At 36.3% G+C, this 19,003-nt stretch overlaps 1 protein-coding gene across 8 annotated transcripts in view; it reads right to left on the reverse strand.

Moving 5' to 3' along the window:
• SYTL5 (synaptotagmin like 5) overlaps positions 1 to 19,003 on the reverse strand; it is a 78,278-nt gene that overhangs the window by 28,719 nt on the left and 30,556 nt on the right. For all 8 annotated transcript variants that reach the window (XM_085209969.1, XM_003202999.5, XM_085209958.1 and 5 more), the window contains 4 exons: positions 13,554 to 13,769; positions 6,158 to 6,270; positions 5,034 to 5,160; positions 3,122 to 3,247 (listed from right to left, as the gene is read on the reverse strand). In XM_085209969.1, the coding sequence (XP_085066095.1) occupies positions 3,122 to 3,247; positions 5,034 to 5,160; positions 6,158 to 6,270; positions 13,554 to 13,769 (582 nt within the window). The remainder of the gene's footprint in view (positions 1 to 3,121; positions 3,248 to 5,033; positions 5,161 to 6,157; positions 6,271 to 13,553; positions 13,770 to 19,003) is intronic.

A 19,003-nucleotide genomic window follows, 5' to 3' on the forward strand; every position in this document is an offset into this window, starting at 1 on the left:
CCTCATTTTGAAGAAAAATTACCAGGATCTGACAGTTCTGACCAATTCTGCCAGCACTATCCCCAGGAACTCTAAAATCCTCAGCTGTGCACTCTCCTTCCTCTCCAGAAAAACAATTATCCTCTCTCCTGCTAGAAGAGCGCTTTCCTATTTATATAATGACAATGACTTGTGACCCCAGCTGGCAGATCATTTCACCCAGACTGAAAAGTGAGAAAAAATAACCTGTAGTCACCATGCCCAATTGCTATCTAATGCTGCAACAGACAAAGGGGACATTTTCTATTAGGAAATATTGATCAGTCCATGCGTTAGAGTGCTAGGAAGGGTAAGCTGTTGTACTTTTTATTTTTATCACTTTTTAACTCTTGAAAGAATGAAAATGATTTTAAAATTTATTTTAATGTTTCCAGCTTAAGTCCTATTTCCATTTGAAATTTGATTAGGAGCAAAAATCCAAGTTCCTGACTCATCTGTTCTTCCCTCTTTCCCTGCAAACATCAGTTCAGATATTTTCATTTTCCTTCATAACCTAGGGAACTGTAACTGAGCCTTTCCAGACAGTAACAGTTCTGTACACAGTCCTAGTTACTATTTCAAATAATTACTGATAAACAGCAATTGATGCAAGCACCACAGCCTTTTTCATGCAGAAAACACAGCACCAAAGGACAATGGAAGTGCAATTTTGCTGGAGAAAATGATTTTGGAACTTAAAGCATATTTTCAGCTTGCTTAATAAATATTTTAGATCTGCAAGCATCTTCATTGTGCTACACATCTGAATTTCACTTTCACTTTAGTTTGCCATACCACATTAGGGTAACAGCAGTTGTTATCAGTCAGCAGTGTAATCTTCTCTACAATAACAAAAATTTGTATCAGAACTACTACTGAACTGAGAACAAATGCTCAGTTCCTGTCTACCCTAAGCAGGGAACACAGACCACATTTGTAGAATTATTAAAAACAAGGAATAGAGAGGAAAACTCCAAAAACCAGGATTATCTACTAATGTCACACAACAATATTTTGTCCATTAGTGGTCATACAGTAACCTTTTAAACAACTATCATTCCGTTTCTTATATCAACAATAGTAGATTATTCATAATAAACTCACTCTCACGCATGTGCATTTCATATAATCGCACTACTAATTTTTAATCTGATGAATCAGTGATCAACAAACCCTAAAAAATGTGGTCTGGTTGAATTTTAGTCCTATCTGCTCACATAAAGAAGTGCCTTTGGTGCCATGAAGCCACAAAATCAGAGCGCCTGGCTGTCATCTGTATTTTGTCAAAGCTCTTGTATTTCAGTGCACACTTTATTTCTAAACCTGACATGGTCAGTTGTCAAACTGCACCGAGTAATATCAGTAAAAAATAAAATTTCATTTTTATTCTATGTCACACCACTTTTGATAGATTGCTTTGTGTTATGAAAGCTCTTGTTACAGATTTTTTCCTCACTCTGTAAACTAATGTAAATCAACAGAAGCATTCCAAAGTCACAAGGACTGGGATAACAAAGATTTCAAAATGTGTTATGAGAGATTCTGTAGTCATCAGTCAGAACGAGCACTTGCACACCAGATCATGGAATGGTTTGGGTTGGAAGAATCATCAAGTTCCAACCCCCTGCTGTATGCAGGACCACCAACCTCCATATCTAATACTAGACCAGCTGCCCAGGTCCCCATCCACCCTGGTCTTGAACACCTCCAGGGACGGGGCATCCACAACCTCTCTGGGCAGCCTGTTCCAGCACCTCATCACTCTCTCTGTAAAGAACGTCCCTCTGAAATCTAATCTAAACTTTCCCTCCTTGAGCTTAAAACCATTCCCTCTTGTCCTATCACTATCTACCCTTGTAAAAAGTTGATTCCCCTCCTGTTTGTAATCCCCTTTTGAATACTAGAAGGTCGTCTCCAGACATTTTTGCTTATTTCAGCCTGCTTTTAGAGAAAGGCCCAACTTATTTTATACATATATTATGTAGACGACAATGAAAGAAGTTGTTATAAGGTGACCATACTGTGCATTTCCACATGGTAGACAAGACCTCAGTAAGATGGGGGTAGTGTTTGCACAGATGAGTCTGAAATTCCTACACCATTCATCTAAGGAGCATCCTGATGCTGCAAACCCAGTTTATTCAGCCGCAGTAACAGTAAACATTTCTGCAGCAGTAGAAATAAACCAGGCCAAGAGATGAACTCCTGGCCCAGGCCTTCCCATTTCCCATCTCAGTACAGCTTTTCTTAAATTAAAATACTCAGAAAAAATTTTTATTCTTTCTCAATCTCCCTGCTGGTAGGTGAAATATTTTGAGTTTTGACAAAGCCACTAAAAGATAGGGCAACTACAAAAATAAAAAATATGCAGGAAAATATAGGGCAGCAACAGTGACAGCCTGGGAGAGCTAGTTGTTATTTTTAATAAATACTACTCAGCCCTATAAGGTAACAATGGATGAACTACAACAAACATTCTTGAATATCTGTACAAGGTAGGAATTTTCATCCCTCTACAGAAACCCAAATTATCAAATTTCCAATGTGTAAAACATATGGGTATTCAGTATAGACTACCCAAGTGAACAAGAAAAATAAAGAAGCTGTTTGTTTACTTTATTTTAAAGGTGAGACGAGAGGAATACTGCATGCAACATTTTATAATGCTATCAGAATAAGCAATAACAAAGATTTTCTAAGACCCAAAGAATTAGAAATTGAACTCTATTAGAAATAACTGGAACATAATAATGGAAAGAGAGGGATAAAATAGAGCCTTTGAAAGAAAAAGTTATAAACTATAATCAACATGTCATTACGAAAGTAAAACTTTGGGGAAAAGGTCCTCAGTTCTGCAACACGAACACAGCTTGCTGGATTAAAAGCCAGAAAAGAAAAACCAATGCACTGACAGCAATCACCACCTAAACATAAGGGAGAAAAAAGAGAAGGACAGAGTAATTTTTATGTAGTTAGTTATTAAACACAAGCTCTCCTTCTCAGATTGTGCTCACTCAGGGCAATTGAAGACAGTCCATTTCTGGACTGGCACACACCCTTACGTCGATTTCAGCACAAACTACAACAGATTTCTGCCACTCACCTCTCAGAACAAGGTGTTGACTTGCTACTGTGCAGGCTTTGGCTTTCAGCTTCAGAGCCTATGCTCCTTCCACCTTCATCTTTTGCAATTGTGATTTCTCCTTTGGTAGCTGCCCTGATTATCTTCCTGATGAAAACAGGAAATTAAAAAAAAATGTTGTAAAAGTTGCAATATCTTTCCTGGAAACAGCAAAATGCACATTCTATTCAATTCATGTCTGAGCTACTTGGGATATAATTGTCAACAAAGTTCCAAATCTGAATATCAAGCTGATTCCTATGAACAAAAGCAGCATCATATTTACAATAAGCTACTTTAGGACACAGAATATCAAAATACCACAGAATCACAGAATAAAATGTTAACTACTTGCTATAAACTAACAGTGCCTTTCGTGAAAATTCTCAGAATTTTACAGTAGACACACAGCAAAGAATTTTTATCAAGAATGCGTATTTTCTTGTAGGAAATTACCATGTGTATTTTCTCTTAAACATCTCTTTGCAGTTTCTATACTTGTACATAGCAATACCTCAAACTTCTTGAAAACACACCACCACCCCCCTATCCTACCTAATCCCGCAATACTTGGTTTAAAAAGATGGAAATGAAATTAGGTGTAACTGAATAGTCACAGTATACTTCACAGACTTACAAGCAAGAGTGTAGAAAGGTTTCCCATTATGCTAAGTTTAAGGAGTTGGCCCCAGAATGGCTTTGCTAAAGCAAATGCACTCATGAGATATATGTGGATCCTGAGTGAGGAAAAAGGAGCAAGGAAGAAAGAGGAGAAGTAATGACTTACTCCTAAGAGAAGTGGCCTATTTCTTGTAGAAATAAATTTATGGGGAATGTCGCTATTGGAAAATGTTCCAAATCACAAACTAAAAAATGCTGGAAGCTACTAAAAAAAAAAAAGTAGAAAATAAAAACAAAACAAAACAAAACAATTTGTTTCTCATGAGTAAACGTTCAATGGATTTAAGTAAAGGAGGATCCGAAAACTAAATTTTAAGGCGCACTCCCTATAGCTACCAATTAACATAGTTCTGAGCAATGTATAGGCTCCCCTACAACAAATTCCCTGAGCTGGTTCCTTCTTCACCTTCATTTCAGAAGCCAGAGATATTCTGATGCTCTTTTCACCATTACTAATGAGAGAAAAATACTTCACATCGATTTCCTGATTGACTGGAGGAAGGAACTCCATACCCACTACTCCTCAACAGTCGAAGAGGTGTAGAAAGCCATCTACCTACCCTATGTTTGAGATCTACAGCTCTACCCATGACATGAACATTCATCCAATTTTATTCCCATTCACTGAACTTTCTCAAGTTACGTTTGAACATCACACATGCAACCATATATACAATGCATCTGTTCCTGTCCCCTGAGAATGAGTGAGCGCTTCTCTAAGGCCATGGCCTAAGTGGGTTTATACACTTCACAGGCTGTAAAATGACCACTATCATCTATTCACTGTCACACACACAAAAAAAACAAAGGAGCACTGCTTGGTTGTTAGACTAAATTTACACAGCTAGAAGCCAAAGGGAAACATGACTTGTAAATGGGAGGAATGAGTATACGTAGAAAACAGGCCTTTCTTGAATTTGCTTTCTCAGCAAACCTGCTTTCAGAGACCCTCTGCTATTTCAAATATAAATAGGAATAATCCAGCAGTTAAATTGCTTTTTTTTTCTGCTATGTTTATAGCTGAAGGGTAATTACAGCTGCATTTCCTTGGAGACAGCAGTCTAATTATAGGAAGCAGCTCTCAGTTGAAGAGTCTTTCTAACTCTGGAAAATTTGGGGCTGATGTGGACTGTTGGAGAGTCTCAAAAGACAATCCATTTGACCGCATGCAGCTGTTATGCGATTTTCACTTTCCAAAAAGAAAAGGCTTTACCCTATCTTTCTAGGTTTGCCAAAGATTGATTTATGTCCAGTTAGGGAGGAGGTTGATATTTCTTTTTCTTCATTCTCTTGGTGTTGATCTTTGAATGTTCTTTCTTCATCCTTACTGGAAACTGTATCTTCAGTGATGGGGAACGAAAAAACAAACAAGAAAAAAAATCAATATTTAAACACGTAAAGGCAGCAAACATTAAACAGACTGCAAAAATAGGTTTTCAATCTTTCAGTATTAAATGAAACCACATGATAAAATATCATATGAAAACAGCTGGGAAGATTCTTTAGTTTTACTGTTTAGTAGAGGAAAAATAAATTTCAAGTAGTTTGAAATGTTTCTTCCTACCAGCTTTAATGTTGAACTATGCTTCTGAATTTATCACTGACACTACAGTTAATAATCAAAGGACTTGAAATATAATTTTGCAGTGTAGCGCATTTTCTGTGTTGCATGAAATAATGTTTTCTTAATTAAAATGCATGTTCATTTGGGAGCAGATGGCGGAAAAAAATGGCTCATTTTTTTAAATGTGTCTTTCAAATATAAATACATAGTAAAAAAAAAAGTCACAAAATACAAAAATATCAAAAAAAAAGAACACCAGAAACATCAGTCTGACAGTTTCTGAAGTACCACATTCCTACTGAAAGACATGAATGCCACCTCTGAAAAGAGACTACTTAAGTACCAACTTCTGTGATCAGAGTGAAATAGTTATGAGACAAGTGAAGCGTAAGGATTCAGGCTGAACTCCTATTTCTTAATGCAGTGGTACCAGCAAGGTAGTACAGCAGCTCACAAACAGTACATGCTTGCTCTGCTCAATCAGGACAGAAGAATGCTTTCTTTATGTAAGCGTGAAGGTGCAACTTATTGGAGGTATCTGAACCAAAGGTACCTCTCCAATCTCACCTGACTTTCCAAAATGGAAATCAGGGATCATGCATTTTACACATTACCATCACAAATAAGAGAGACAAAGATGAAAAATGGCTGATTATTGATTACGCTTACATCTTCTACAGTGAAGAATGAAGTGCAACACAGGTAAAACACCCTGGGAAAATGGTTTGAACGTACTAAGCATATGCAGCAAATCCCTCTGTTGAGGTCCCTACCTGGGGACTTGCGCAGGATGGACTGTCTGACAACATCGGTTCCGAGATTTGACTGTTTGAAGCGCTTTGCTCTCTCTTCAAAGAACCATTCTCCTGTCACTATCCTTAGTTGTCTGTATGGGAAGAAAAAGACAAAAAGCCACTAAATGCAGTTTTTCCACGTGTCAGGACTGTTATGAATTAACTACACGTGTGTTCAAAGTTCAGACAGAACTTGTGCCTTTGCTATTGTTTTGGATAATGCTGTCTTTTCTGGAGGTAACTGGAAAGATTTCAAATCCTTCTGCCTATACTCACAAAAAGAAATCCTGCATCGTCATTGCTGTTTTCCTTTGGTAAGTTTTTGATGCTAACTGCCAGCATGTCTTTGAACAACTTTCATTATACTATAGCATCACCACTTCTGTTGCCCCACCATGTACAGTTGATGGCAAAATGCTACTAATCACAAATATTCTAAATGAATGAATAAATAAATCTATATAAAATCACTCCAAAAATAACTTGGCTCCAGGCATGTTCTTACTTACTTTATGTCCAGTAAGAAAACTTGCTAACCTATTCCAGAAAAGAAATCATTAGCCTTCCTGGCATGAAAATTCCAAATCCAAAACATGCACACAAATGAGGTAGTAGAAGGTTACTGCCTTACCTCGTTGTTGCATGTTTCTAACGTCAACATCATGTATTTTGTATTCACATTTAGTCACTATGTAAGGTGTTAAATAAAATCTCTGCATTTCCACTCAGAAATGTTAAATTACTTTTTTTTTAGATACAAAAAATCATTGTATTAGAACCTATATGGTAAGAAAACATGTATTTTCACAATTTATTTACTGCACGCACTTCCCTATGCAGTTATTTTTATGTCAAGGTCTACAGCAAGTTTAGTGCTTTGTATCACATTGTAAAACTGTCATACGCTCAACTATACCAGTGTATTCTACTACAATATAAATGATGTATTATATGATCTACGTGATTCACTCACTTTTCCCTCAATTACTCCTAGGTTTGACCACAAAGCTCCCCAAGTTTCATTTTCCCCTTGGATACAGGCTTCACTTATGTGTGGGTAGAGGTATGAGGTCCTTCTCTGATATCCACCTCCTGAAAACCATCTGTAGTCAGCCAATGCAAGAGTCACTTGGAGCAAGTATAGAGGCCTCAACCTTTACATCGGACCTTTGTCCTTAATATCAACTTTTGCCTTGGCTTCTCAGCTTCTGGTAGCACTCTTTTGTGAAAATGTCCATACATAACAGGTTCTATAAAAATATCACATTTTAATGACATATATGGGGAAAATAAAAAGCTCTGTACTTTTGACTTTTTAGCACACTAATACAGGATGAGACGTGCAAATGTATTTTTCATGTATGCTGAACAATTCATAGGAAGGCTAGTGTTCATATAATCTTAATCATTCATGCACTGCAGGAATAACTACAAAAATAATTCTTGTTCTACTGAATGAAAATGATTTCAGATTACATGCCAAAGTTTCTGACTTGAGGTTTGAATTTCATAATTGCACTTGACATTCCGAAACAAAAATTGAAGAGCGAAACCTAACCATCTTACAATGATATTATTTTCATGGGTGTATAATCATGACGAAGGCAGGCTGTCTTTCCTACTAAAATAGCACATATTTCTTCTATTTTTGATACCAAACCTTAACTATTTCCATCTAGATAATTGTTCCAGTGGGAAGAGAATCAAGATCACATACACAGCATTACATCAAATCAGTGCTCCCAAGTTTGTTCTCAGTTGTTTTTAAAATGGATTCAGGTTCCATCATTACTGTAATCATGGTACACATAGATATTTTCTTTCCCTCATCAGTTAGCACACAGCATACAAACTTAAAAAAAATGTGTTTTACAAAAAAAAATGTTTAGTCTGGCCTTCCTGGATGTATGACAGATGTTAAAACCAGTAGCTTTAGAAAGAAGGAAACTAGAGTTATAAATTTTAACAGCAGCAACTGTTGCTTGGTTGCATTTCCCTGTTCTCAAAACACCTAGGAAAATTTGAAAGAAAATCATGTTCAAGTAGCTACATTTAATACAAAACAATGTAGGTACTACGTAAACTTCTCATGTATTTTAATTAGTGAGCCAGATAATCACATGTGTGAGAGGGAGTACAACTCCCTGTTTCATGTTTCTTCCTCTCCGATCTCCCAATAAACACAGTAGCTTCATTAACAGCTCAGCTTCCAAACAATACAACCTGTAGCCTGTCCCTATCAACAACTCAGCTTGTTATTTTCCACTCTGATTTTTGGAAGACACTTCATTGTTAAATGTGCAATTATAAACACTCCATTTAAGATGGAAATTATCAATTTTTACTTTTTTTTTTTTTTTTTTTTAAAGCAACAACAGAAAAACACCACTACCAAGTATCTCACTTCCTCTTTGGGAAGTGAAATTGGAAAAAAACAGCAGGACCAAAAGCTGGATAAAGTGTAGCCTATAGATAAATAACCAAAACATACACACCCCTCTTTGCAGGCATTCAATCGCACAGAATACTTTCTAAAACATAAATTAATTTCAGAATATTTTTCATATGCTGTGAGGCTATTAAATAGAAAATTGTGATTCTATTAAAAGAAGGCAAACTTACATGGAAGTTGGGGTGGAGGGAAATCTGATGAACGTTTTTATTCTAAAGCATTTGAAGTATCTATTCTTAGGCTCCTAATGTGAGTAACTGTCACAATGATACTGAGTTTTCATGACACTTTGAGAAAACATAGTTATTGCACAGATGAAGATAGGTCTCCCATTACTGCTTAACTCAATTGTAATAACCTGGGCCACGTAGGCATTTTATCTTGCTGAAGAATTCAAAAATAAAGTCCCTGTTCATATACATCTAGACATAATCATGATGAAAAGCACAGCATTAAGATGAAAAATCAGACGATCGCTTGAAGGACATGATTTTAAATTAAATGTTAAATTTAATACACAAATGAATCACATTTTAGGATGATACAGGAAAAATGTGACCTTGATGGAAAGTTTCTCTTCTAGTACCTGTGTTTGATAGGCGCTGATGACTCAGCTGTTCCTTGTACACAAGGAATGAAGCAGAAAACTTTCTCTTTCACCAAGTGCACTGCTACACAAAGGCTCATTTTATCTCATTAAGCACTACAACATCTCATCTCATTAATAAAGACTATCTTATTCTCTATCCTCAGTGACAACAGACCATAGAATCTGGGTGAAGACTTGGCTCTAGCTCTTCTTGACCCTTGAATAATTAATCTTGGAACTTTATATTCTAGGTGGTAATAACTCTGGTAACAGAAAAAAACAAGTTACTTTCTCCTTCTGGACATACAAATGAAGTATCCTTCCTCTGTAACTAAAAACTGGAAGGCAATTTGCAAATAATTCTCAGTCTGTTATTCTTAAAAATTCTAACAAACGTCTCTGACTTTTTACATCCAAATTTCTTTCCTCAAATTCACTAAATCTCTCTCTGAAAGTGGTTTAGAATGTAATTAATGATTTGTAATGAGATTCTCCATCACCATCTGACTTCAGTGAAATAGTATTAAAAGGTAGTAAGGATTATTTGGAGGCATGGAAGAGATTAAATCAGACTTGCTTACTGCCACATGAAGACACTCTAGTAGACAGAAGAACAAAGAGATAGATTTTATTATTAAGCAGACTTGTACCTCATCCTTTCAGCTACCATTATGCTACCATACAAGTGTTTAATTTGTTCAGAAAACAATACTGTGTTTTACCAAAGGAGTATCTTGAGATAACCTGATCTTCAAGTCAATCAACACGCTTGCAAATTGGCACTCTTTTTCTTGATTTTTATTAATTTTTTTATTTCTGTAGCTGGACACAAACTCACTCTAAATATTAAACCGATGCTATTCATCAAAGGCTATAGGACAGAAATCCCAAACCCCTGTTCAGTGAGTGGATAGGCTGTACTCAAGACGGTCAGAAACAAGAAAGGGTCAAAATGCATTAAAAGAAGCAATAGACCAAAGCTGGCTGATATTATCAATGCTTTCTTTCATTGCCCTAAGATGTCTTTTGTTTCAGCAACCATTTTGTATTATTATTTCTGTAGTTCAAGTGATTTATCCAATACATTTTGAAGTACTTAAACATCTCTTTTGTTAAACACAGTAGATTCTCAGTACACAAATTTCTTCACTGACACCACGTGTATTGCAGCAGGCTTTCCAAGAAAGACTTACTTTTGAATGTGTTCCCTCAGATAAACACGATTACTATTATACAGTATACTGTGCAGTTTATTGCCACTACCATCACATTAAGCAGTAGTTAATAGACATTCTTGTGAACTATTCTGGCAGAGCAACCAATAATTAGTATCACAATAAAACCAAAGAGAGTTCATGAAGGCCAAGAATCCATCCCTGTCTTTTAAGAGTCTCACAGTGTGTACAACATACAGCTGTTACAGTAAGTGCTGGTGTCTATACCAGTGTTGTCTTAAACCTCTTTCATGAAGGTTGCTAAAAGAAAATAAATGTAAAGAAAAAGGAAAGATTGCTAGTAGGTTTTGCTAAGTCACTAGCATGGTATAACAACTCAGTTTAATGGACTCAAACACTGTATGCAGATCAATGCTACGTAACTAAGTTTTTTCTCCTCCTATCTTGTCTTTCTTATTCACGCAGCACAACTGTCTCTCTTAGCACTCATTTCTCATTTTCTGTCCTTGCCTTTTGCCTTTCAATCTTGTCAAAGCCTTTCTATTAACTTCCTAAATGTAATTCAGAAAGCCTACTAATCCTAATTTTCCCTACCTTTCTCACTTAAGTAAAACAGAGGAAAGCAAAAATGAAAGAATTTAAAGTAGAATTATGCATAGTGCTTGGATTTAACTGAAATACCCATCTGCATCACCTCTACATTACCCATGCAGAAGATAATGTGTTTTTTTTAGCAGCATAGCAAACGTTTTACAGATCATTAACTGCCTTTATAGTCTTACAAAAACAACGTATAAAAACAAAAAGGACTAAGACAGATTTGAATTTAGTAAAAATACATAACGTTAAGGTTGTCAAGGCTTGAAACAATTTATACTATACTTTGCAGTAACTTACATGCAAGCTTCAGTTGGAGTTGATATTCAAGATGATTGCAAAGACCATTACTTGGCATGCAGAATGCAACACAACCACATACATTTTGAGAGGTGGACACATTCACCTTTCAGCGACAAAACAGAACCAACTACTGATGTCATCATTCCTGAGATAGGTTTATGTAGCCTGTTTTTAAAACAAGATTCTGTGTCCTCTCCCAATTATACGAATAGTTTTTTCTTACCACGTACCCTAAATCCTTTCATTGCAATTCAAGTATCACATTACTTTCCCTATCCAAAGTGAGTATGTAGGACAGCTTGTACGCATCCACAATGCAGGTGCCTTCTGTAAATTCAGTTATTTCAACTTCTCTCTTGCCTAGGCCAAACATTTCTGCCTCCATCCATTACACTGGACACACCATGTTCTAGGCTCATTAGCACTATTTTCTGTTCAACTTTCCCCAGCTGACCAACATATAGCATCCTACACAAAATGAGGCAGAATACTCTATACAAAAAATGACTGTATCATATATTTTGTAGGCCAAAATTCTGTTTGCACATCCTGAGTGATGCCGGACTTATCACAGCTGCATAAAACTGTTTATTCATGTGGCTCATGTTTAGCTTTTCATTCAGTGCAATACCCCAATCCTTTCCTAAGGAACAACTGCTTAAGCTTTTTTCTCACTCTGTTTCTCCAGCTGTTTTTGTCAAAGTAGTATTTGCACATGCCTATAGGGAGCTACCATTTACTTTCTCTTCAAACCATTTATCTAAATTATAAGCATCACTTTGAGCCCCAGGCCTGTACTTCAACATGTCTGCAACACCCCTCAGTTTCATGTCACCGGCAAGTAAAACTAGCAAACTCATCTGCTGCACCAAGTCCCAAACTAAAACATTGTACAGTAAAAATCCAGGGAATACTCTGCTCTAAACCACTATTTATTTAGACAATGAAACGCCAGCAACTACTTTGGCAAGAGAGCTTTGTAGTTCTCCAGACACGTTTGCAATTACACTGATAGAATTTATTCCAGAGCACAGTCTTCCTTCTTTATAAACTCACAGGAACAGTACAATAGGAGCTATCAAAAGGTTCACTGAAGTCAAGTTACAAGACATTTATGCATCCTCTTCTATCCATAGATCTGCCACCCTTTCAAAGGAAGAAATTAAACAGTTTATGACATTATCTGTTCTTGAGCCAGCTCTTATTCATCATCCTGTCAGCTCTTCTTAGCTCTCAAACAGTACTGTGATCATTTGTTTCAGTATTTGTAGAGAAAATAAAGGTAATCTGACAGGGCCAACAAATTCCGTGTTCTTCTTTCATTTATTTTTAAACAGCAGAATAGCGTTTGCTATTCTCCTCTCTGTCATCTCACCTAGACCTTATAATGACGAAGTCTGAAAGGCACAGAATTCAGATTACCCCAGAAATTGGCTGTAGACTACAAGGAGATCAGCCACGCCTCTAACAGTTTAACATTTCATAAAATCAAGTGCTTGAACATGACTCGTCTTAGAAGAGGTGAAATGATGTCCTCTGGATGCATCTGCACCAATGCAGAGCTTACAGAATTTGGCTAAAAATTTAGACATTAGCTTTTTAAAGCTGAAGTCAGGAGACACAAACCTTAAACTCTCTGCCCTGCTCCATTAGTTTTTCATTAACTGTCTAGGTAGCCAAAGTCTGACATAACTACCATTTTGGGTTTACTTTTTGATACAATTTAGAAAAAAAAACTTTATTTCCTGATCTGTAAAAAACAAACGAAAACAAAAAAAACACCAACCAACAAACCTACAACAACAGAAGAACAAGCCCAACTCCCCCCTATGAAATAATGAAAAATTCCTTCTAAGAAATTACCAGTTTTTACCCTTGTATCATGTCTTTTTCTTAGATATGTAATTTCCTCACGGATATGGGAGCTGAGGTGTAAAAACATTAAGGCATTTAACCAAGCTCTATTGCACAGTATAACTTTCCTTCAGGGTTATCTTACAAAGACTAGCTACAAAATTCCATATTACTATACTAATCTAGGGAAATGATCCTCCAAGTATATATTAAATAAGTGATTTTGAACATATAACGCTGGAAAACAGTGCAGCAAATAAAAACACCAGAAAAGCTTCCATTGTATAACCGCTATGCATATGCTCTTGTGCATAAAACAAGAGAGAGATAAAACAGTGACACCAGCATACCATTACCTACAGAGAGGTAATATCTACATGTATTTATGAAAGCTGCACGACTTACGCAATCTTGGCACACACTGAGCACTTCCACTGCCCATCAGTTCCCACTGCACGACACTTATTGCAGACTCGAAGTTTGCAGGTCTGGCACAGGTCTCCTCTATCAAAGATAAAGCCCAGCCCTTTCTGACAGCGAACGCAGACCCTGCTGTTGTCCTGTTGGCAGTGTCGGCTTCCACCTTTTCTTTTCACTTCCAGAAGCTCATTTTTCAACTTCCTGCAAAGAAGAAAATAAAAGCCATTAATTTACAACTGATTTCTGAGTGTTATTCGGATAAAATTTTTGGAGATCAATCAATATGTCCATACATACAAATAAGGTCATGAAAAACGTGCTCAATATATAAATTGTACTTTTGACACATATATGACAAGAATAAATCTGTCTTCCAACCTCTCAGATGAGCAGTCAAGAAGAAAGTATGCAGTCTTGTGGTAGATCAGTATACATGATTGCAGGCAGCTGAACAGTTCTGGACCACTGTCAAACTACCTTCACCTGTATGTTATCAATAATTCATGACATGCTGAGCCCAGGTTGAACGCAGCTCAAAACTGAGATTTTTTCATGCCTCCAGCTTAGCAAAAGAAAATCTTTCCTGTAACTAGTGAGCATTTGAGACTGTGACATGGTAGAGTTTGCCACAAATACAATTGCAGTTCTGCAGTGGCTATTCAAAATTCTTAAATCTTAAGAAACAAAACCAACTAACCACAGAGCTGCCTGTTCTATGCCCCTTGTTCCTCAGGAATGGAGATCTTTCATTTATGAAAGGATTTCTGATGGTGGTTTGTTCTGATACGCTTATACTGTGCTACAGTTGATTTCATCAAAGGTTATTAAGAAACCAACAGATAATTTGAGGTTTTGGATGGCTAACCAAATGATATCATAGCATAACACCATCTTTTTTTTTTTTTTTTTTCTTTCCTTAAAGGAGAATACTGGTTTAAATAACATAACTTTCATCTTACCAGCTCCACCATTGACTCTGCAGGATAAAAATATTTGCATTTAAAGACCTAATTTAAAAACAGCAATTTCATGGGTGCATGAGTTAAGTCCTTAGGAGAAAAGAACCGTTTGAAAAGTGCAACTACTGCTACAACAGTAAAAAAGGAACTTATCTGATAGTAACAAACACATTTTATCTTAAGACAGCAAAAAACAAACGGTTAGGAGGGAGTAGGTGACTCATCTGGAAAAAAAAAAAAAAAGCCATTGTAACAACCTCAACAACCTCTAACCAATCACAGCCTAGTAGTACCAGTTACACAGTATGGAAAATGGAAAACAAGTGCACCACGCACCTGAACTGATTTATCAACATCCTTTATCACCCAGTACAGGATCCAGCTGTATTGTAAACATCCAATTTTGCCATTCTAACATTTGAGTTCTCCTTAGTTTTAAGGGAATCTAATGAATCACACAGTTAGACAATTTTAATCTCAAATATTAAATAAGAATTTGTCTTTATCGATTCTCCTATTAATATTAAAGAGAAGATAAAGTCCAGAAGTCAAATTAATAAGCTTCTGGAGAAAGAATCCTGTTATACACTGAGATTTCTAAGTCATCTATTATGATAGCATTTGACAGAAGATATTATTAAGAAGAAAACTGTTACGGGCAAGGATAATGGAATATTTTGTCATTTCTCTAACTGTGAATCCATATTAAGATCTCTCTTCTGTTTGACAAAATACTGTACATGCATCGGAGAAGAGTTTTGTTGTAACTAGTGCTTCAGCTAGCACTAGGGCCTAAAGTATCACATTAAACACCAAACTAGACAAAACAAAAAACAAAAAACAGACTAAAGCAAATCTAAGAAATTACCCTATATTAGGTCCATCAAGCATGTAAATATGAAAGTCTAGCACTCTGTAAAGATGAGGTAAAACATGGAGGCAGCAAGAGATACAATTCTACAAGAGTAAAGCCAAGAAACAGCCAGTAAGTCATAGCTGTAGACACCATCACCCAGCACCTGCAAGAGGCACAAAACATCCCTGAAGGAGTCTCACCCTCCCCTACTGATAGCCTTGTGGCTTCAAGAATCACAAGCACTCATCTCATTCCTACACAAATGAAGCCACCAGAGATGGAATATTTGCTAACCCTAATACCCTTGTAAAGAAACAAAGAAGTGATCAGAAGCCTTAAGAGAGCCATTTCTTTCCTTAGCATGCTTTACCTTAAAGAACATGCATATCCCAAGTTTATAAAAATTGAATAGTTTTAGTGCTACAAGTTTAGTGCTACAAGGCAAGGCAGGCACACTTACATCTTAACAGATACAAAGCACAGAATTCAAGTATCCTTAATTTTATTCTGCCGCTCTAAATCTTCCAGATTTCAAATAGTTGTAAAAAAAAAATTCCCTAGAAAACAAAACTCTTCACTCATGTCTGACATGATACCTAGAAAGTAACAGCTACTGACAATCCACAAAAGGATGAGCTATCACCAATTTACATTGACATTTCCTCTCATTGTAAAAACCTATCTACTTAAGCCCCTATTTTATAAGCATTTCACATTTTGCTTATGGAACATATTTTTTTATGATAAAAACTACCTTTTATGATAAAAAGTACCTTATGATAAAAAATATTTAACTATGCAGATATATTGGTGGCAATGAAAGGAAATAGGAAGATAGAGAAGAAAAGGGGAAGAGAATTGGAGTGATGAATAGCAGAATAGGGGACAGAACAGAGGAATGGAGATGTGGTAACTGACATCATATTGGAGACTAACATTCACATGCTTCCACAGATCAATATTTTTCTGAGCAAGTTCTTTATCCTCTCATCTAATGACTATTACCAGGATTTAAAAAAAAAAACAAAACCATCCAAAACCTCAAATTATCTGTTGGTTTCTTACTAAGCTTTGATGAAATCAACTGTTTGCTAAGTATATCAGAATAAAGTACCTTCAGAAATCCTTTCATAAATGGAAGATCTCCATTCCTGAGGAACAATGGGGCACAGAACAGGCAGTTCTATCCTTAATAGTCCCTAGCAGTAGGAGCTACTTCATTTTGAACAGTCTTTGGTTCAAAGAGTAGCAATATATGACATGGAACTACCCAATTTCCAAATGACACAGCCTCCAGACAACCAACTTCCTTTCTTCCCATCCACAGAGGGATCAACAATGTCCTTTAACACAAAACCTCCTTCCTTAAAATATTACTTACAGCCAGCATTGCAAAAAAACATACACCATATCTACTATATACTAATTTCTCATTTTGTGCTTACAAGTCTAAATATATAATCACCAGGTAAACCACATCTATTGTCACTCAAATTTAAACATTTGATCTACTCTTTGCCTTTAGTTACCACTCAGTGTATCCATGCTAACAGATTCTCCTATACCATAATGGAGATAATACCTTAAATTGCTTCTGTGGATCTGTTCTGACTGCTCATGAGATATCATTTTAATAAACTGAAGAGAGAGGAATGCTAACCTCCCCTGACAAGAATCCATGCAACGCTTGTACTACTTTTGGCAACTTGAACATCGTGGGAACAATGAAGGTAATTACCCAACCAGGCCTCATTCTTGTAAGAAATTGGCATTTTCTTTAATTGTTTTCTCAGTTCAGCAATTATTACACTGATGTCCTCTCTTCTAAAAGCCTGGCAACTCGCAGCTCACAGCTTTTTTTTTTTTTTTTTTTTTTTTTTGTAAACAAAGCTGTCTAGGAATACACTCAAGGTAAGAAAGCAGTGTAAATTAGCAAGTGAGCATGTCATGTGTGTTTGCTCTGTGACAGCATATTAATACCAAGGAGGAGAGTTAGCTCCAAATGCAAAGTGCCATGACCATCAGAGCCAGGTGACTGTGTAACACCAGGCCTGGAAGGAGGCAGCAGAGCTGCTGCTGGAGTAGAGACAAACCAACAAACAGATAAACTACAGCTTGCGCATAGATTCTTCTGATTTAGTTTTGATTTCATGAATTGTAATATCACACATCTACTGCATGAGGGCTGCTCGAAAGTAATGCCTCCTGTTTTATTATGTTGGCCCACAACATCAGAAGCACACATTGGTATAGCAGTAGAGGCTGAACCGTCCCACCAACATTCCATTCCCTTTTGTTGCCGTGTGACAGATGGCAGTGGAGGAGCACTCTGACACAGTGGTGTCTGACATGGAAGTGCAGATGAAGAAAAGGGCTGCAATTGAATTCCTCCATGCAAAAAGCAATGCCCTCACCGACGTTCATGAACACTTGTTGACTGTTGATGACAACCAAGCAGTGGATGTGAGCACAGTGAGGTGGTGGGTGGTGTGTTTCAGCAGTGGCAATAGTGACAGTGGGCTATCTCCGCTAGTGCAATCTTCACTAGCGCAGCATACTTGCTCATGTTCATTGTTGGTGAAAACACATAGCTCCTGGTGGTGATTATGTTGAAAAACAGTTTTGTAGGTGAGAATGTGCTCTATTAAACAGTGTTATTGCATTCTTCATACTTGTTGTAGTTGGAAAGAAATAGGAGGCATTGCTTTCGGAGCAATCTATGTAATAAGGGTTATCCTAAAACGAGTCTTAGAAGAACAAAACTTCAGAAATAGTAAAAGAGTTGAAAAGAAATACATATCCCAGTTAAGAACAGACAATTCAGAGTGTATTGACTGACACATTCTGGATACAAATTTCTCCTAGCAATTCAAATGTATAATATATTAAAAAACAAACAAACAAACAAACAAAAAAAACCAAACCCTAACATTTGCTTCCTCAGTATGATTAATTCCACTATTTTTACGTAGCTATTTTAGATCTGTCAATGAATTATTTTACCAAAATAATCTTACCATTTGAAAACAATGATGATTATTTGATATTAAAAGTATTATACAACGTTTAACAAACAAAATGCTATTTTCACAATTAATCTGCAAATTTAAATTTATACTCAAACGAAATTTTCAGTTATACAAAACACACAGATGTAAAAACATAACTAGAACTTAGCATTTATTAAAATGTGTTGCTTTTTTATACTATCAAAGCTTGAACACAGAAAGAGTCCTTCCTGCCTTCTGTGTATTTCTCACATGTAGGTGAAATATTTACACATGATATAAAAATACAAGAACAACCACCTGCATTTCAGAATGCAAGTATGAGTAGTGACTGTGAATCTAACTCTTAACAATTTCATTACTAGGACATCCTTCTATGCCTACTGTTGCTTTCTCATTGAATCCAAAGACACTCTCAAGTTATTATGGCTTCTGAAGACACAGAAACAGAAAGAAAACAAAGAAATAAACAAAAGACACCATTATTACCAACAGAAATTCAGAGTGGAGCAGACAGATAAACATTCTTCTGTATAGTGTTCAAGCAAGTATCTTGCCAGAATTAAAAATGCATTAAAAAAAGCATTTGTTCTTTTGAAGGTACTCCAATAA

This window comes from Meleagris gallopavo, chromosome 1 (assembly GCF_905368555.1).
Source record: "Meleagris gallopavo chromosome 1, MGAL_WU_HG_1.1, whole genome shotgun sequence".
NCBI lineage: Eukaryota > Metazoa > Chordata > Aves > Galliformes > Phasianidae > Meleagris > Meleagris gallopavo.